The 15,574-nt window shown below is 42.8% G+C and overlaps 1 protein-coding gene across 1 annotated transcript in view; it reads left to right on the forward strand.

Moving 5' to 3' along the window:
- nsmfa (NMDA receptor synaptonuclear signaling and neuronal migration factor a) overlaps positions 1–15,574 on the forward strand; it is a gene marked incomplete at both ends in the record, with an annotated part of 40,822 nt that overhangs the window by 2,722 nt on the left and 22,526 nt on the right. The window contains 3 exons of the mRNA XM_083984241.1: positions 8,799–8,860; positions 9,165–10,088; positions 10,947–11,013. Of these exons, the coding sequence (XP_083840367.1) occupies positions 8,799–8,860; positions 9,165–10,088; positions 10,947–11,013 (1,053 nt within the window). The remainder of the gene's footprint in view (positions 1–8,798; positions 8,861–9,164; positions 10,089–10,946; positions 11,014–15,574) is intronic.

The following is a 15,574-nucleotide window of genomic DNA, read 5'->3' on the forward strand; positions in this document are numbered from 1 at the left end:
TTCTAATCATAAACTCATTTATCATTCACAGCTTTTGTAATCTTATTCTCTGGCATAGCCTTGCTGATAGACTCCGTTACACTTTCATTGTTTGGGAGGGCAATGAACCCGACACCCTGTCAGAGTGATGAAAACTGAGAAGTGTCCAGAGGACGAAGACTGTCCTCACCAGAGAAAACATACAGTAGATCTCATTAAGACGCCATAGAGGTCATTATAGGGAATCAAAGTTGTTGTGGTATTTTCTAGACTTAAGCTGCGGACCAACTGACCGATCAATGTGGCAGTGTCATTATCCATCCATCCATCCATCCATCCATCCTAGGATGAGGGCATGTTTCCACTCACATATGCAGTAGGAGACAAAGAACCACTCAACTATTCACACCTGTCACTAACAGGAATTACATAACTTGCACACCTTGTTTTGGAAGGCGTCGATAGGTGACCTGTTTTCTCACGAATGTATGAGCACTGCCTTAAGGACCATACAACCATGAACCACCAGATTCATAGAGATCCATACAGTGTAGAGACACAGGCTCCTTGTACCTGGCTGTCGCCTGCGCCTGTGTCATCTTCTGCATGCTTATGGATAGCTGGTTATGAAACAGGTCACACTCTCCCCTTCAGCAGCTCATGAGAAGTAGCGAGCAAGTGAGAGCTAGAAGAAAAGAGAGAGAGAGAGAGAGAGAGGAGAGATTACCTCCAAATTACACACCAGTATTCTGCGACATTGAGTGAAAAAAAAAGCAAACGCTTTGAAGTCTCCATCAGCTGGAGGAGAGGGATGTGCTGCGGTTCGGCTGAAGGGCATCGGACAACGCCGTGCGCTGCGCAGAGATGTGGGGGTGTGAAAGATGGCGTGAAAGATGAAAGGATTGGTCGTTACTGACGCATGCAAATGAAATATTGTGTCTTCGTTAATCCAGGACAGGTGCGTCCATCTTTGTTGTAGGCCGGCCATACTGTAACTCTGTTCATGGGTTCAAGGGCTGTTACATAATAGTTGTCTTTTGTGTGTGTGTGTGTGTGTGTGTGTGTGTGGGGGGGGGGGGGTTATGCCTACATGCATTGACATCTGTGGCCACAGACATAGTAGTGTTTCATTATATTTTAGATACTATATTAAGAGTCTCACTCTCTACACAAGAAATGCAGTACTGTTAGCTACCTTACTATACTAGCTGACATCAAAGTACTAACATTACTTTGCAGTTAGCTAAATAGTGCCTACAGTACTTGGTAACAACAAAGTAGGCTAATTTGATGACAATAATACACTTCATAACTTGTATTATATTCAAATCCATTCAAAATCGTCACAGACAGACACAGATGTAAACTTGGTCAAAGCATACGACTAGTATTTTTAAGCATTATTTACAGGGGGGCACCATCTTTGCTAAAATCACACTTCACCAGCCTTTTTTTACATGTGAATTTGTGCTTTGTGAATTTGTGAAGATTTGTGCTGAGTACAGTCTGAGAAAATGACTCCAACAGTGTTATCTGATTGAGTCTGTGTCTGTTTGCTATCATGCATATACAGTATATTTTTTTAATTCTTTATTTATTCTCGGACAAAACAATCCCAACTCAAGCCATCTCAGTTCTCGCAGAAATATAGACGTTCACCTGATTTATCTTCTTCATTCTGTCAAGCTTTTCAAGCATTCAGCAAAAACCGAGCCAGGATGTTTTGCTGATGAGGACTTTGTGATACGGTCAACAGCTGCAGAGGAAGTTTGAGAGTCGACTAAAAGGTTTCCTTTGACATTAATGGATAACTTAAAAGTTTTGTCATTAAAGATGTTTTGACATGCCACAAGGGCAAACGTTAAAAATGATGATGAATTCCTACGTCCATGCCAATTCACATGTCAAACTAGTGCGAATGTGAAACAAATTTGCATAGCATGAGCAACAGAAAATGTGAATCAATTTATTTTTCTGTCCAGATAAACAGATGGTGGCACTAATTCTACAAAAGCAAACTTCAAGATGGAAGCTCATTAGGAAAACATGATAGATCACCATAGATTTAAAGTCACAAGCTTAATATACATATGTTTCCATTCTCTCATCATATTTGGCTTTTATTCTCACACCAACTTCTTTTTGCCGGTATGTCTGACATTTCTACTCGTGCATGACAAGTCAAAATGTCTGCTCTGGGAAAGGCCGAGTGTTAAATATGTCAAGAGTGTCGTTTTAATGTTTGTCTCTGGATCATCTGCATCACTCAGAGCTGCATGTGGTTAGGGACTCTGTGGTGGGCAACCAGTGTACTGACATTTTAATCAGACCCCCTGATCAGTTGCTTCACTCCCACATGTCCCATAATGCACCACACTTTCAAGACTGCAATTAACATTCCAAAGTCCCCTCGGCCCTCAGCACGCGCAACAAGCCTCTCAACAGGTCCTCTCCACTCCAGCTGTGCAGCTGTGTGTGAGTATGTGCACTTCCACGCGTGCGACTGTAGGAAACCCAATTCAATTAGTCCATTTGAGAGGAGGATTTGATTAAAGAGCATTAGGAGCGAGGAATCTCTTTGCTTGGCAGCCCATTGTTTACAGTGGAGAGACACCCAAAGAGACATCGGCTCTGATGATATTCAGACCAGTGGGAATGCTGCCAAGGGAGTGATGGCCTGTTTTTAGCCATCTGAGCTCAGCTTGTCCTCAAAAGATATATGGTCACGGTGTTAAACTGCATCAGAAGAATCCACAGGGAAAAGGCATAGTATGATTGGATATGGGTCAATAATGGAAATAAGTTTACTGTAATGTGTCTGTCCATAATCACCAAGTCAACTGATTAATCCCTGAGGATCCTGTGAGACTTAAGGATCTCTTTTGTAGCCATGGAGACAGTTTGCTGGTCGAAATTGCACCTTGAACCAAAGGAGAACAAGATTGTTTTACTAAATGATCATTGATCTTTTCTATGTGATTTACTATAACTATTTGACACACTTCTGATGCGGCAGAAGACATGATAAAACACGGACATGAAGCTCTTGTGCTATTTCTTTAAGCAGCATTTCAATTGTTCGTAGATTGCAATCGGACACCCAGAAAAAGGCAAATCAGAAGTGGATAAAGTAGCACAGGAATAAGTTATAAGTAGTTATATTTCACTGTCCGATGAGAGGAACAGAGTGATGGAAAAGGGCATGTTTACAGTTGTGTAACATTCACATCAAGTTTCGAGTTATGCATTGTTCTTTCTAGATGCATTACCAGAATTGAAGTGTTGAACTGTATCTTCCTGTCGTTTTGTGCATCTGCAGAGTGGTCTGTGGAGCTTGTGGCAGAAAATGTTCCACAAGTGGAGTGCGTGTAATTTTGTCTGACTCATTCAGCTTGTGAAATGCTAAGTACGTTACAGTATCTGTTGAACTGTAGACCCAGACAAAGGCGTAATACCCTGATGTTCGCTCGCTCCCTTACTCACTCGAATGGGAACAAAACAAATGACTGGACACTAAGCCGGAACTTCAGGTTTCACATTGTACCTATGAATTTATATAATGGCATAAAAGCTACTCTTGAAGTTTAGTTCCGTTCAACACGATGGACCATACCACCGATGCTTGTGATTTCAGCAATTGGTCAAAAATGGCACGTAAGTGTTTCAACCCAGAACTACTACATAACCAGGCTTGGGGAGTAACGGACTACATGTAACGGCGTTACGTAATCAGGATACAAAAAAAGGGTAACTGTAGTCCGTTACAAGTACAGAAAAAAAACCCGTAATCAGATTACCGGTACATTTGATAAAAACGGAGATTACTTAGGTGAATACTTCACATTTTAAAAATCAACCACAGGCTATAGAGCGGCCGTAGAAGCCACTCGCCGTCTCGTTGTTGTTTCAGAGGCACTGGCACACAGACAGAGCAGCTCTGCCTCTTCTGCCCGTACGGTGTGTGTGGCTGAGGCTCCGCTGCCTCTTAACGTAACTCTACTGAGTGTGAGCGGCACGTAAGTTCACGTTGCTTTCGTGAATTGTAAACACACAGACGGCCCCTCGGTTTTAGCGTCCAGCAGTTTAGCGGCTAATTCAACTGCAGTGATGGATAACTGTACCGGAGCTCAACAACTTCATGAGCTTCATTTGAGGAATAAACGGCAGCTTTTACCTGACGGAGACCGACGCCTGAGCTACGGTAGCTAACAGCTAGCAGGTTACAGACTTTCTCTCTCTCTCCCTCTCTTCTTTACACACACACACACACACACACACACACACACACACACAGCCCAGGTTGTCTGTCACATCTGTTGTAAACCTTGTATATTAACTTCAGTAAGAACACACACAGGACATTTACAAGACTATAATCCCTTGGTAAAACATGGTTATATACGTAGCCTATTAAATTCTTAATCTTCATAGTTTAAAGATAAATCTTGCAAATTTACATCATGTGGGAGGATTAGTAGCCCTCCACATTACTCTCTACCCTGAAGGTAGTTCTCAGTCTCAAAATGCTGATGACTCCTAAGATTTATACTCACGCAACCAGTCTCCTCCGCCTCTACATCACTGTCAAACATCTAATTTTATTTGATCCGAATCCAGGACTGAACTTGAACCTGCGCCATCCTTGACCCAGGTGCTTACACTGTCACACTCTAAAGTAACATCAAATTTTAATCTACCAGCATCCCCCATAGGCACCGAACTGCATATTTCATAGTGTACATATCACCCTTAATGAGCCCCTTAAGGGGTTTAATGACACAAAGGGTTTCAGGGTTGAGCCGATTTTAAAAGATTCAGTCGCCTTGAGGGAGAAACTAAAGCTGTTGTCAGTTTTGTTTCCCCACTTCCGCATAGTCTCACTGTGCTCACTCTTCCTCCGTTTCCTCAAGTTTACTCCACTTTTCATTTTTAATATGCCCCCATTTTCTCAGTGCACCCTCTCCACTCTGCTGTAATCACATCTCTCCTTCTCAGAAACTCCCCTCCCTAACTCGTCTCTTTTCCCAAACCCCCGTCACATGTCTGAAAGCATGCGGGATGAATTTCAAATCTCTCTGTCGAGCTCTTCCTTCTCCTCTTCCTTTTCACCTGTGCTCGCCGTATCTCTTCCCCTCCACCTTGCGCACGGCGATCCGCTGCTGTGCTCACATATCACGTATGGAGCGGGCGCACAACGGCAACACGAGACGCCACATCAGAGACAGAGGTTTTGTTTAAAGGATGGATTGAGAAGCGTTTTGGTCCATTGGTTTCCAACTCAGTTTCCTCTCATGTATAATGGATGATGCGAGTCTCTTGAAACATTGTTTGGTGATTCTAATCAGAGTGCCTGGCCTGTTGAATAATAAAACAGGGGGGGGCAAAATGAAGATGTCTGAGGGACACCTGCTGATTAGAGCACAGACTATGTTTATCACAACTGTCCTCAACAGGGGTTGTTGCTTGTTACATCACCGCATGTAGACATAGACTCGAAAGGTTTCTTATATTTTTGGTTTCTCTTTCTTTTTTTCTTTTTTTTTTTTTACAGAGACTCACATGCACAAACACTGGTGTGCGCACACACACGTGTGCATTCAACAGAAGAAGTAGAGGATTTCAGGGAAGAAGATGCAGCATACCAGAATTGCACTGACATGCATGATGAGCTATTTTTAGAAGTATAGTGTAGGGAGCTGGACCGTGTCGCGGCACGTGCAGAGCTTGTCAGTCCTAAATAACACCCCCAAACTCTGAGAGAGAGAGTCTGGTTTACTTTGACTGTGGTCTTCGCCATTAGGAGGAGACAATAGAGGAGCCGAGGAGGATGACTGCAGACACAATTTCATTCGCAACGTAACGCAATACAAAACATATAAAAATTCACTGAATGTAAAAGCTGTATTTTCATGCAGTCATTTTTCAGTTTTACCTGAGGAGCTTCTGTAATTTAAAGTGTTACTTAATATCTTTGCAGTTCGAGCATAGCATAAGATACCCTTCTGAATGGAGGCACAAACTGCTTAGGGTAATAAGTGTTTGAGATTAAATAAAAGCATAGTCATTAGTGTTAGGTAATGAATAATTCACCCTGTCTGAGAACACTGAAGGCAAATGCACAAGGCTGAAAACTGACCAACACAGGCAACTGTTGTAATCCTTAAGATATAAGTCCTGGTTGGTTTGGATCCACTCATGGTCACTCATAGTAAACCTTAACAAATACGGTTTAACACTACAGCAAATACACTGTTATTTCCGTATATAGTGCAGCCAAACAAACTGATATTTTTTAAGATAGTCAATCAATGAAGTGCCTATTTCCCCCACTCCATGAACACCTACTTAATGCTTTGATTTTTATCTGTGTGTCTGCAGGAAAAGGGCTGACATCATTTGTAGTAAAAAAAAAAAAAAAAAAACATGATTGCAGTTTCAATATGCAAATTCTGTTGATTGTTCTGTTGTTATTTTTGCTCTTCATTTTCACTTAAAGAAACATAGAACTGATGATGTTACTTTATGTCTTGAAAATTGGAGTTGTTTTCCAGAGTGTCTCTATTGCCACACAACACTCTAGGTGTTAACAACGCACAACAATGTTGTGATTTATTTTACCTGTTTCAAAAAAATAAATTGTAGTGCCTACGATTTGGATATTGCACTTGGTCATATTGTGATTACACTAAGGATTATCTGTGCAGCCCCACTCTTAACTTTGTGGAAGGATGGGACTACATTATGAATATATGTATTTTTGTTTTTCTTAAGTCTGGTTTATGTTCTTTGTCTTTGAGCTTGCACTCTCTGAGTTCTTATAGTTGGTGGTGATTTGTGTCTTTTCTGTTGTTCCTCTGATCAGGGTCCACACTACACTGGTGTTGGTGAGCAGAGGGTCTCCACTACAACTTCATATTGATAAGAACGTATGCAAGGCTCAGTCTTTGGTGGAGTATCCCAGAGTCATCAGATCATTTTCAGATCTTGGAGAAGTTAATGTAAGTTGATGTGATCCATTGTGTTGTTCCATTTATAGGACTTCCTCCGGTTAAACATGTCTCAGCAGAAGTGTTTTGTTTTTCAGCCCAGTAGGCAAAATCTGCTTCTTGGTGCGTTGGAGCTATAAAACGAATGAATCAGAAACTGGGTGGAAGAGGACAGGAAAGATGATGCATCAGATCTGTGTTTGATAGTTGGTTCCCACTGCCCTGCCCTGCATACAGTATATATGTGTGTGGTGTATTGGACAGGCTTTAATAATTGACAGAGCTGGCAGGAAGGAGGCGTATACGCCCACAGATTTCCCTGTGCACAGGGGGTTCTTCTGCACAAATGTGTGTGCATCTCTGAGTGTGCATGTGTCAGCAGTCACCCCTGACATCAGCTGCATTAGGAAAACATAACCACCAAGAGCCCAGGCTATTTTCATGAATATACTGAAAGCTGTAAACAGTTAATTGGCCCTTGATAGTGCAAGTGCCACTGTGAACACATCAGGTTATTTTTTCAGGATCGCATCGATATGAACTCAGTAAATTACGCATAATGATTTTTTTTGTTTGTTTTTTTTACAGCAGGTTTTTAAAAACAAATCCCGCTGATTCTTAACAGGCTCCATCGTTCGCCCTTTCAAGTGCATCATTAGCTATAACCCACCAAAGTCTTGGTGTCAAAAGCCTGTTTGCACAAACTTACGTGTTCTGTAATTCTACAGGGGTTTGTTGTTAAATGACACAGAATACTTTCACTCAAGTTCTTTGTAGAAGAAACACTGCAATTTCACAAAATGGAAATTACCAGTACGATTGCCTCAAAATTATACTCGGGTAAATGTCATTTGTAATTTGTCAGACAATAAGCCACAGTTTCCATCAGTCAGTTGGGGAAATGACAATCTCATCATGATCCTTGAATGAATACATATTAATGGCATACAGTATTAGAGTTACTCACATTCTCCCCCTTTCGTCTCTTCTAATTCTTAATAACTATCATGAATCATTATTCCTAATAGTTATTGCCATGGTATATTTCCATTCAGTTAGTTCCCATATTGACATTGAAAGCACGTCCTCGGTTCAGTGTCTGTCTGTGTCTTACTCCTTTTCCTCTCAGTGTCACACACCAACAGAAGGAGGTCAGTGTCATTCAACCACAAGACCATGGGCCATTTTATTAAAAGGGATAGGATATTGAGTTCTTTGCTACATGTGGCTGGATGGTTGTCTTTAGAGTATTCTTCTTTCTATTTCTGTGTGTGAGTGAAAGAAAGACCGAGAGAGAAGAGAAGAAAAAAAAAGAAAACAAAAGCCAAGCACCAGATGCAGTGCTGTGGAGCTCACAACATCTATTTTCAGCACATCTCCAAGCAATCTCCATCACTCGGTGTCAGGATTGAGTATTTTTCTAGACGCAAAGACGCGGTATTATACATCCACCACGCATACTTTCCGCGTGTGAAACAAGAAAACAAACATAGTTGTGGTCTGCAGGCAGCAATTACATCCGCCGACGCAAACGGAGGTCATCCTGAGAAATGAAGTCAGCCTAAAACAATCCTCTCCATCTCCTCCTGCTGTCTCATACTCCGTCTCTCTCTCTCAGTCTGAGGCCGCCTGAAGTGTGCAGATAAAACAGCTGCATCTTAATCTGTGGGTGGCACAAGCCTACAAAGAAGGCAATTAGGTTTATAATTTACAATTCCCTTGCCCCCCCACCCCCCCCCCTCCTCCTCCTTTCCTCTCCTTTCTCACTCACCCCTCCTTTCCCCACCCATGAATTAATGTCTTTATGTGTGTCATGTGTGTGTGTCCCCACAGAGCAGCGCGAGCATTTGGAGAGAACCTGTCCCACACACACTCTGAAAACCGAAACGGATCAGGTCAGCGTCTCTGCCATGCCATGTCTTTTGTGTCCATCCCTCTTTGCTCTCTGTGTTCTTCCTGTGTGGTCTTTAATTCTCCCTCCACCTGCTTCACCTTCCCCTCTGCTCACATGCCAGGCTGCGATCATTAGTGTGTGACTACAACAGCTGACAACCGAGGGAAGATGATGGTATTCTCCTCGGTGTCACCGTCAACTTGACTTCTTCTTTTTCCTCTCTTTTTCGTTGCTGCATTGACGTCTCACTCTATGCCACGGTGTCCAACACTCATGTCTGTCTTTATGTCCCCTAACCCTCATAGCTCATCTTCTGTGTGAAACCCTGGTGGATCCTGACCCAGAGTCTCCGAGCGACACAACTGGCTCCAACAACAACAACCTCCTCCATCCCTGCATCAACGCCACCAAGGGCTGCAAGGACAAACCGGAGCCCGGCCTGGTGAAACAGCCGCTGGGGTTGCTTCAGCCGCCTCCTCCTCCCTCCATCACCATTTCTACCAAGCCGGCGCGGTTGTCCCTGGAGCGGAGCTTCTCATTGGAGGAAGAACAGCAGAAGTGGGCCGAGTGCACCCTGCAGCCTGCCCGTGTGTACACCATCACCACCCAGCACGGATTGCTGATGAGCAGCGCCCGGGGCAGCAAGGAGAGCCTAGAACTGGACGTCCTGAAGGAGAAGTCGGGGAGTGGCGGGGTGGGATCCAGAGGTGGTTTGATCCAGCCCTCCACTTCCCCTTCCTCGACCTCTTCGTCTCCAACCCAGTACCACCACGCCAGCAGCAGCCGTGGCAACAGCAGCAGCAACCGCAGCCACCACGGGAAACACGACCACGGGAAACACGACCACGCGCCGTCCAGCAGCGGGGCGAGCGGAAGCAGCAGTAGCAACCAGCACCAGCAGCAGCAGCAGCAGCAGCAGCAGCAGCAGCAGCAGGCTCTAAACATGGCCGGGTCCCACTCCCATCACGGATCACACCACTCCCACCACCACCATCACCTGTCCCAACCGCCGCTGCAGACCTCCGTCAGCGCCCACAACATCCGCAGCTGGGGTGACGGCGGAAAGGGCGAGGGCGAGTGCAGCGGGCTGGCCTGCGACTCCTGCGGCGGGGCCCCCTCGCGGAGCCAGGGCTCCCTGGACCTGGAGAGCGCTAGCCGAGAGGCAGGCAAGCAGCACAGACGCCTAGAGCGGATGTGGAGTGTGGACCGGGTGACTGGGATGGAGAGAGGTGAGAGGGCGGAGGACGCAGAGGAAGGGAAAGGCGCTGAAATCCAAAGAAGGGCGGGAGGGGGAGGCAGGGCTGCACACGAGACCCTGTGGCTGGGACCGGATTGGCATCAGACCCGAGATGAAATAGCATTTGACATTTGACTTTTTAATCATTCACAAGAAAAATATTCAAGGCGCTCACGCATGAAGGCAATGAGATCTAGTCATTTCTTTGTATTGAACACAAAGGATCCATTTAATCTTGGGTCCCCATTCATCTATCGTTTGTGACATCTTATCTTTATTCTATTTATTTAAAAGGGAACATCTGTGGGCACTTTAGGTTTTAGGACAACTTTGCTGAGAAAAATCACACTTCAATCTTTAGTGAATGTTTAGTAAAGAATAACTAACTCATTTATTTTCTCATTTTAAGTACAGTATAGCCTGTCAGTCAAATGAATCACACATACACTACAGTGTAGACTTAGGTTTTGGATCAATCAAAGTAAAAACGGACTGTAAAATGAGCAAGTAGGCCAATTAGTTCATCATTTCAGCACACTTTTTCAAATCTATATCTTCTCAGGTCTGGTGGGGACTGAGGGTTTGATGTTGGATGTGACGTGGTGGTCTGTAGTTCTGACTCTTCGTCTCCCCGTCTTTCTCCTCCGCTGTCTCTTCCTGTGTGTCTCCCTCTCTCCATTTGTGGAGTAGTGGACTGTGAAGTGCTGGTTCCATCGCTGGTTTTGTGCTCCCATATTTCTTCTATATTTATGAGGACATTTGCCAAATATGGCAGAAAGTTTTTTATTTTATTTTTTTTATTTCATTTCACTTAACGTTGATGTCAACAGTGTTTTCTTTCTGATTGCAGAGGACACTAACTGGTTCCCCAAGGAAAACATGTTCTCCTTTCAAACTGCCACAACAACCATGCAGGCGTGAGTCTTCCACCTTACAAACACACAAACATACACACACACAGTGATATTTATGGTGTATGGAAGGTCAGACTTGTGTGTTGACAATCAAAGTAAATGGACCATATCTGTGTTTTTGCATGTTTTAGACCATTAACTGTAAACCGCGTTCTTCACATTACCACTAACATATAGGTTTCTAGATCAATATCCTTCCTTCCACAGTGCCATTGATTTTCAGTTCAGTAAGCCATAAAAACCCTTAAGGCTTGCTCAAAGAGCTGAGTCCATCAAAGTCAATATTTTGTCAATTTTTGGGGATTGATGCATGGTAAAACAGAATTTGTTTTGAGAGCTGTTCTCATCGATGGCTTCGATGGCCACTGACCTGCACGACCCTTCCACAACATCCAAGTTTGACCGTTATTAAATTAGATTTTCCAGAAAAGATTTGTACTTCAAACACAACACAAGAATCTGCAAGTTGATTTTTCATGGTATTAGAATAACTCATTATTACCGGAACCAATAATCTACATTTGAAGTTGCAGTGCAGTATGTCAGCTAAATGCAGTTTGTCCCTCACACACATTTCTGAGAGTATAAGTATGTGAGATTGTGTGCTTTGGTATGAAAGCACTTGAGAGCATGATTGCACCCCGAGCTACTGTCGTCAGATCACCTGCAGCTGTGAAAGATATCTACACCGTCACAACCACTTCACATCAAAACGTAGGCTCCTTCGATCTGTTTCTGTCTGACTTTCATTTTTCTTTGATCTCTTTTTTAATGCAAATTTTGCCCTTTCACCTTTCATCTCGTCTTGGATGTTTGTTAGACAGTGTTCATAGCGCAGAGTCAGATTCAATCAATATGTAAGCGGATGTTCATTTGGCCCATTAAAGAAGCACAGACCAAGAACCATTACGTGATGTTTTGATGATTTTACGTTTTGTTCATGGAGGTCAAAGAATGCCTCGTCTCATTACGCCTCTCTCAGTTCTTCTTCACTGTTTCTTGGACCCACTGCACACTGCTGCCTAAACTGTGTTTTTTCCTCTCCTCTCTTCTTTCATGCTAATTAATCTTGGGGCACTCTAACAGGATATCGTGAGTATTCTTCCCTGCCTGCTTTCTCTTTTTTCTTAGCTTGCTTACCTCTTGTCCTTAACTGCTGTACCTTAACTTAATGTCTGCCATTTAACCTTCATCCTCGGGCTGGGTGATAGAGCAAAAGCAGAAAACACACCGATCACAGCAAGATATATAAAGGGAGTTTACACTACATAGAGTTATGTGGACATGTGTTTTTGTGTGGGTGAAAAGGTAACTGTGCTTTCTTTGCAAGAGGTTGCAACTTGCTGTCTTTTCTGCTGGCTTCTACTAACCACTACTGCAAATACAACGATTTTTACTGAAACTGAAAAAACCTGGGCTTGAAAGAAGTAAAAACGTTTTTCAAAAATCATTTTCTGATTGACAGTTATGCATTGACTGGTAGAAGCTTACTCTGCACAAATAATGTCTTTAATTAAAGTTTGTAAAAAAAAAAAAAAAAAAAAAGCAGCAGAGTAAGGCTGGATTGCACCAACAAGGTTTAACTTTAAAACCAGATTAAATCATGGTTTAAGTTTAAATTCTGTTGCACTAAACTTTAAACCTAGTTCAAAATTAAGACAGATTAGATTTAAACCTCCCTTTAAACCTCAGTTTAATTTTTACTCTAAACTAAGTTTAATTTTAATCCTGTTGCACCAGAACTTTAAACTCCAGTTTAAACTGTGATCTAGGGTTAATTTTAAACTGACAGTGGAGGAGGTTTAATTTTTTCAATGGCTGCATTTTTGAGCTGGAGTGAGCAAAATTATGAAGTTCCTTGAGGAAAATTGAGAGACAGGCTCTGTCTGTGTTGTCTGATGCTGGAGTTGTGGTTCTGCAGCGAGTTCCACTTGGAGAGAGATGGTGTTTTCTCTGACAAAGCTCAGGTGAAGCTACTGCAGCAGAGTAGGAGGCTCAGGGCTGCTAGCTGCACTAGCTGTCTCTGATGCTAACGAGTGCTAGCACGTCTCTCTCTCTCTCTCTCTCTCTCAGCAGCAGCAGTCAGGAGGACAAAAGAAAGAAATACAGTCTGAGTGAAGCGCTGGAGCTGCAGACCGATTCCTGACCGTCACTGACAACTAAAGCCTGGACTGGTAACATGTATGACCGTTGTGGGGAGCTAGCTCGATGCTAAATCCGGCTAGTGGTAGTGGTTAGCATCCACTGCTAACACCGTCTTCCCAGCTCGGCTCTCCTGTTTAAAAAACAAAACAAAACATGTGACACCAGAGGCTCCTGGTGTTGGTGACGGCGGGTATCGGCCCAGACTGTATTTCGTTTCCTCTGCGGTCTTGACTGCTGCTGTCAGGGGCAGGAGGCTAGTCTACACAGTTGAGCCCGCCCAGCTTGAATGTTTTGTTTACAAACTGCAACGAACAAAACTCCATTTTGCATATTTAATTAGTTTCCTTTATACACACTTGTCCCTACTGATTTAAATCAGTTTAAATTCAGTTTAAATTCAGTTAAACTGAGTTTTACTAAACTGAGATTAATTTCAAATGGTGCAACAGAGCTCTGCTTAATTTTAAACATGGATTAACTCATTTTAAACTGAGTTTTACTAATCTCTGATTAGAGCTAATCTTAGATTAAATTAAACCTTGTTGGTGCAATCCAGCCTAAGTCTGCCAAGCTCAAGTCAGGAAAACGTTTGTTTGTGTGTTGGCTGACCTAAACCCTGTCAGCTCACATCACAAACACACACACAGACACAAACATGTACTCACATTTCTCTGGGGAAATGTATTAAAGGGATAGTTCAACATTTTGGCAAATTGGCCCATTGCCATAATTGCTATAGTCATAGCAGTAGGTTCGTTACCTGTAATTGTAGGTGTAAGCTATTTTTAGTACAGCGGAGCGCAGCAGCTGGCTGCTCAGAGCTACGCTATGGAGGCTAATGGAATTTCTTGGTTTCCCTCATCAAACTCATCAAATACAAAATCCCAAAACTTCACAGCGCTTTTGTAGACAAGTTGTGAGCTGCACAACCACCACGCTATGAGATAATGACGGAACGATACGAAACGGAGCCGTTTTCGAGGTAAATTCATACAAAACCGCTGATGCGCGTTGCGTTCAGGGACAGTTTTTCAGCAAGCAGTCTCCGTATTTACCCTGTATTTACCTCGAAAACGGCTCCGTTTCGTATCGTTCCGTCATTATCTCATAGCGTGGTGGTTGTGCAGGTCACAACTTGTCTACAAAAGCGCTGTGGAGTTTTGGGATGTTGAATTTGATGAGTTTAATGAGGGAAACCAAGAAATTCCATTAGCCTCCATAGCGTAGCTCTGAGCAGCCAGCTGCTGCGCTCCGCCGTACTGAAAATAGCTTACACCTACAATTAAAGGTAATGAACCTACTGCTATGACTATAGCGATTATGGCAATGGGCCAATTTGCCAAAATGTTGAACTATCCCTTTAACATAATGTATTCCCTTATACCATTTACCCGAATAATCGAATGCCGAACCCTAACCCTATGCCTAAATCCTATTCTTTTCCTAACCCTAAAACCAAGTCTTAGCCCTCTGATGCCTTCTCTCTATTGGCCCCCACAACGTAACGAATAATTAACAAATAAGAGGACACAGCAATAGATAGTTTGGCCATATAAGATTTTTTTGTGGCAGCCATGTTCATGCTCTAATCTCACTCTACAGACAGCACTCATTATCACTCAATCTGTGCTGGCTGACTTTAGCCATGTCTGGCACTGACTGTTGCTCTAGAGATTGATAAAAAAAAACAACTATTTATAGCCAACAAGTGATCCATAGTGCCCTCTGGTAAAAACTATGTTATCAGTTGTTTATTATCAGTCAGTTTTCAGCCGTCTATTCAATACATCTGATAAAACCGTGATGGATACGGTATGAAATCTAATCTGTTGCATACTGCTTCAAAGTTGGTTGAGGAATCAGATGAATGCTAACATCGATAACACTTACAGTGTATTTCCAAGCCACACCTTTCATACTGCACACCCTTGCCTCACTAAACTAAGCTAACCCAAGCTTGCTCTTCAACGCTGGTGGTTTTCAAGTTCTGTTTTTTCTATCAACAGCGCTAACTGCTGCCTACTAGCTTAAAATAAAAGGTTTGATTTTTTTTTAATTTAAAGACATTTACAACAATTAAGGGATTAGTTTGGTGATATTCTGTATTTCCATCAAATAAAAGTCATAAAAAGACCAAACTAACAAAGAAACGAACCACCTGACAAGGTTTATCTGTGTAGCCAAAATCATGGTGCCATAGGGCTCCATTGTTTTCCAGCAACACTAAAGGCTATTGTACAGGTACAGCAGCTAACTGTGTTTATTGCGATAGCTCATAATATTGTAGTTATCTGGTCATGATGAACTATTATAAAATATTTGGATTAGACTGAAAGAATGACAACACTAGAGTTGCCCTGCTAGCATTGCTAATACCTACAGTATCTGACATTAGAAAAACATCAGTGAGCTGTAGCCT

The sequence above is a fragment of the Trachurus trachurus genome, assembly GCF_905171665.1.
Source record: "Trachurus trachurus genome assembly, chromosome: 12".
Taxonomy (NCBI): Eukaryota; Metazoa; Chordata; class Actinopteri; order Carangiformes; family Carangidae; genus Trachurus; species Trachurus trachurus.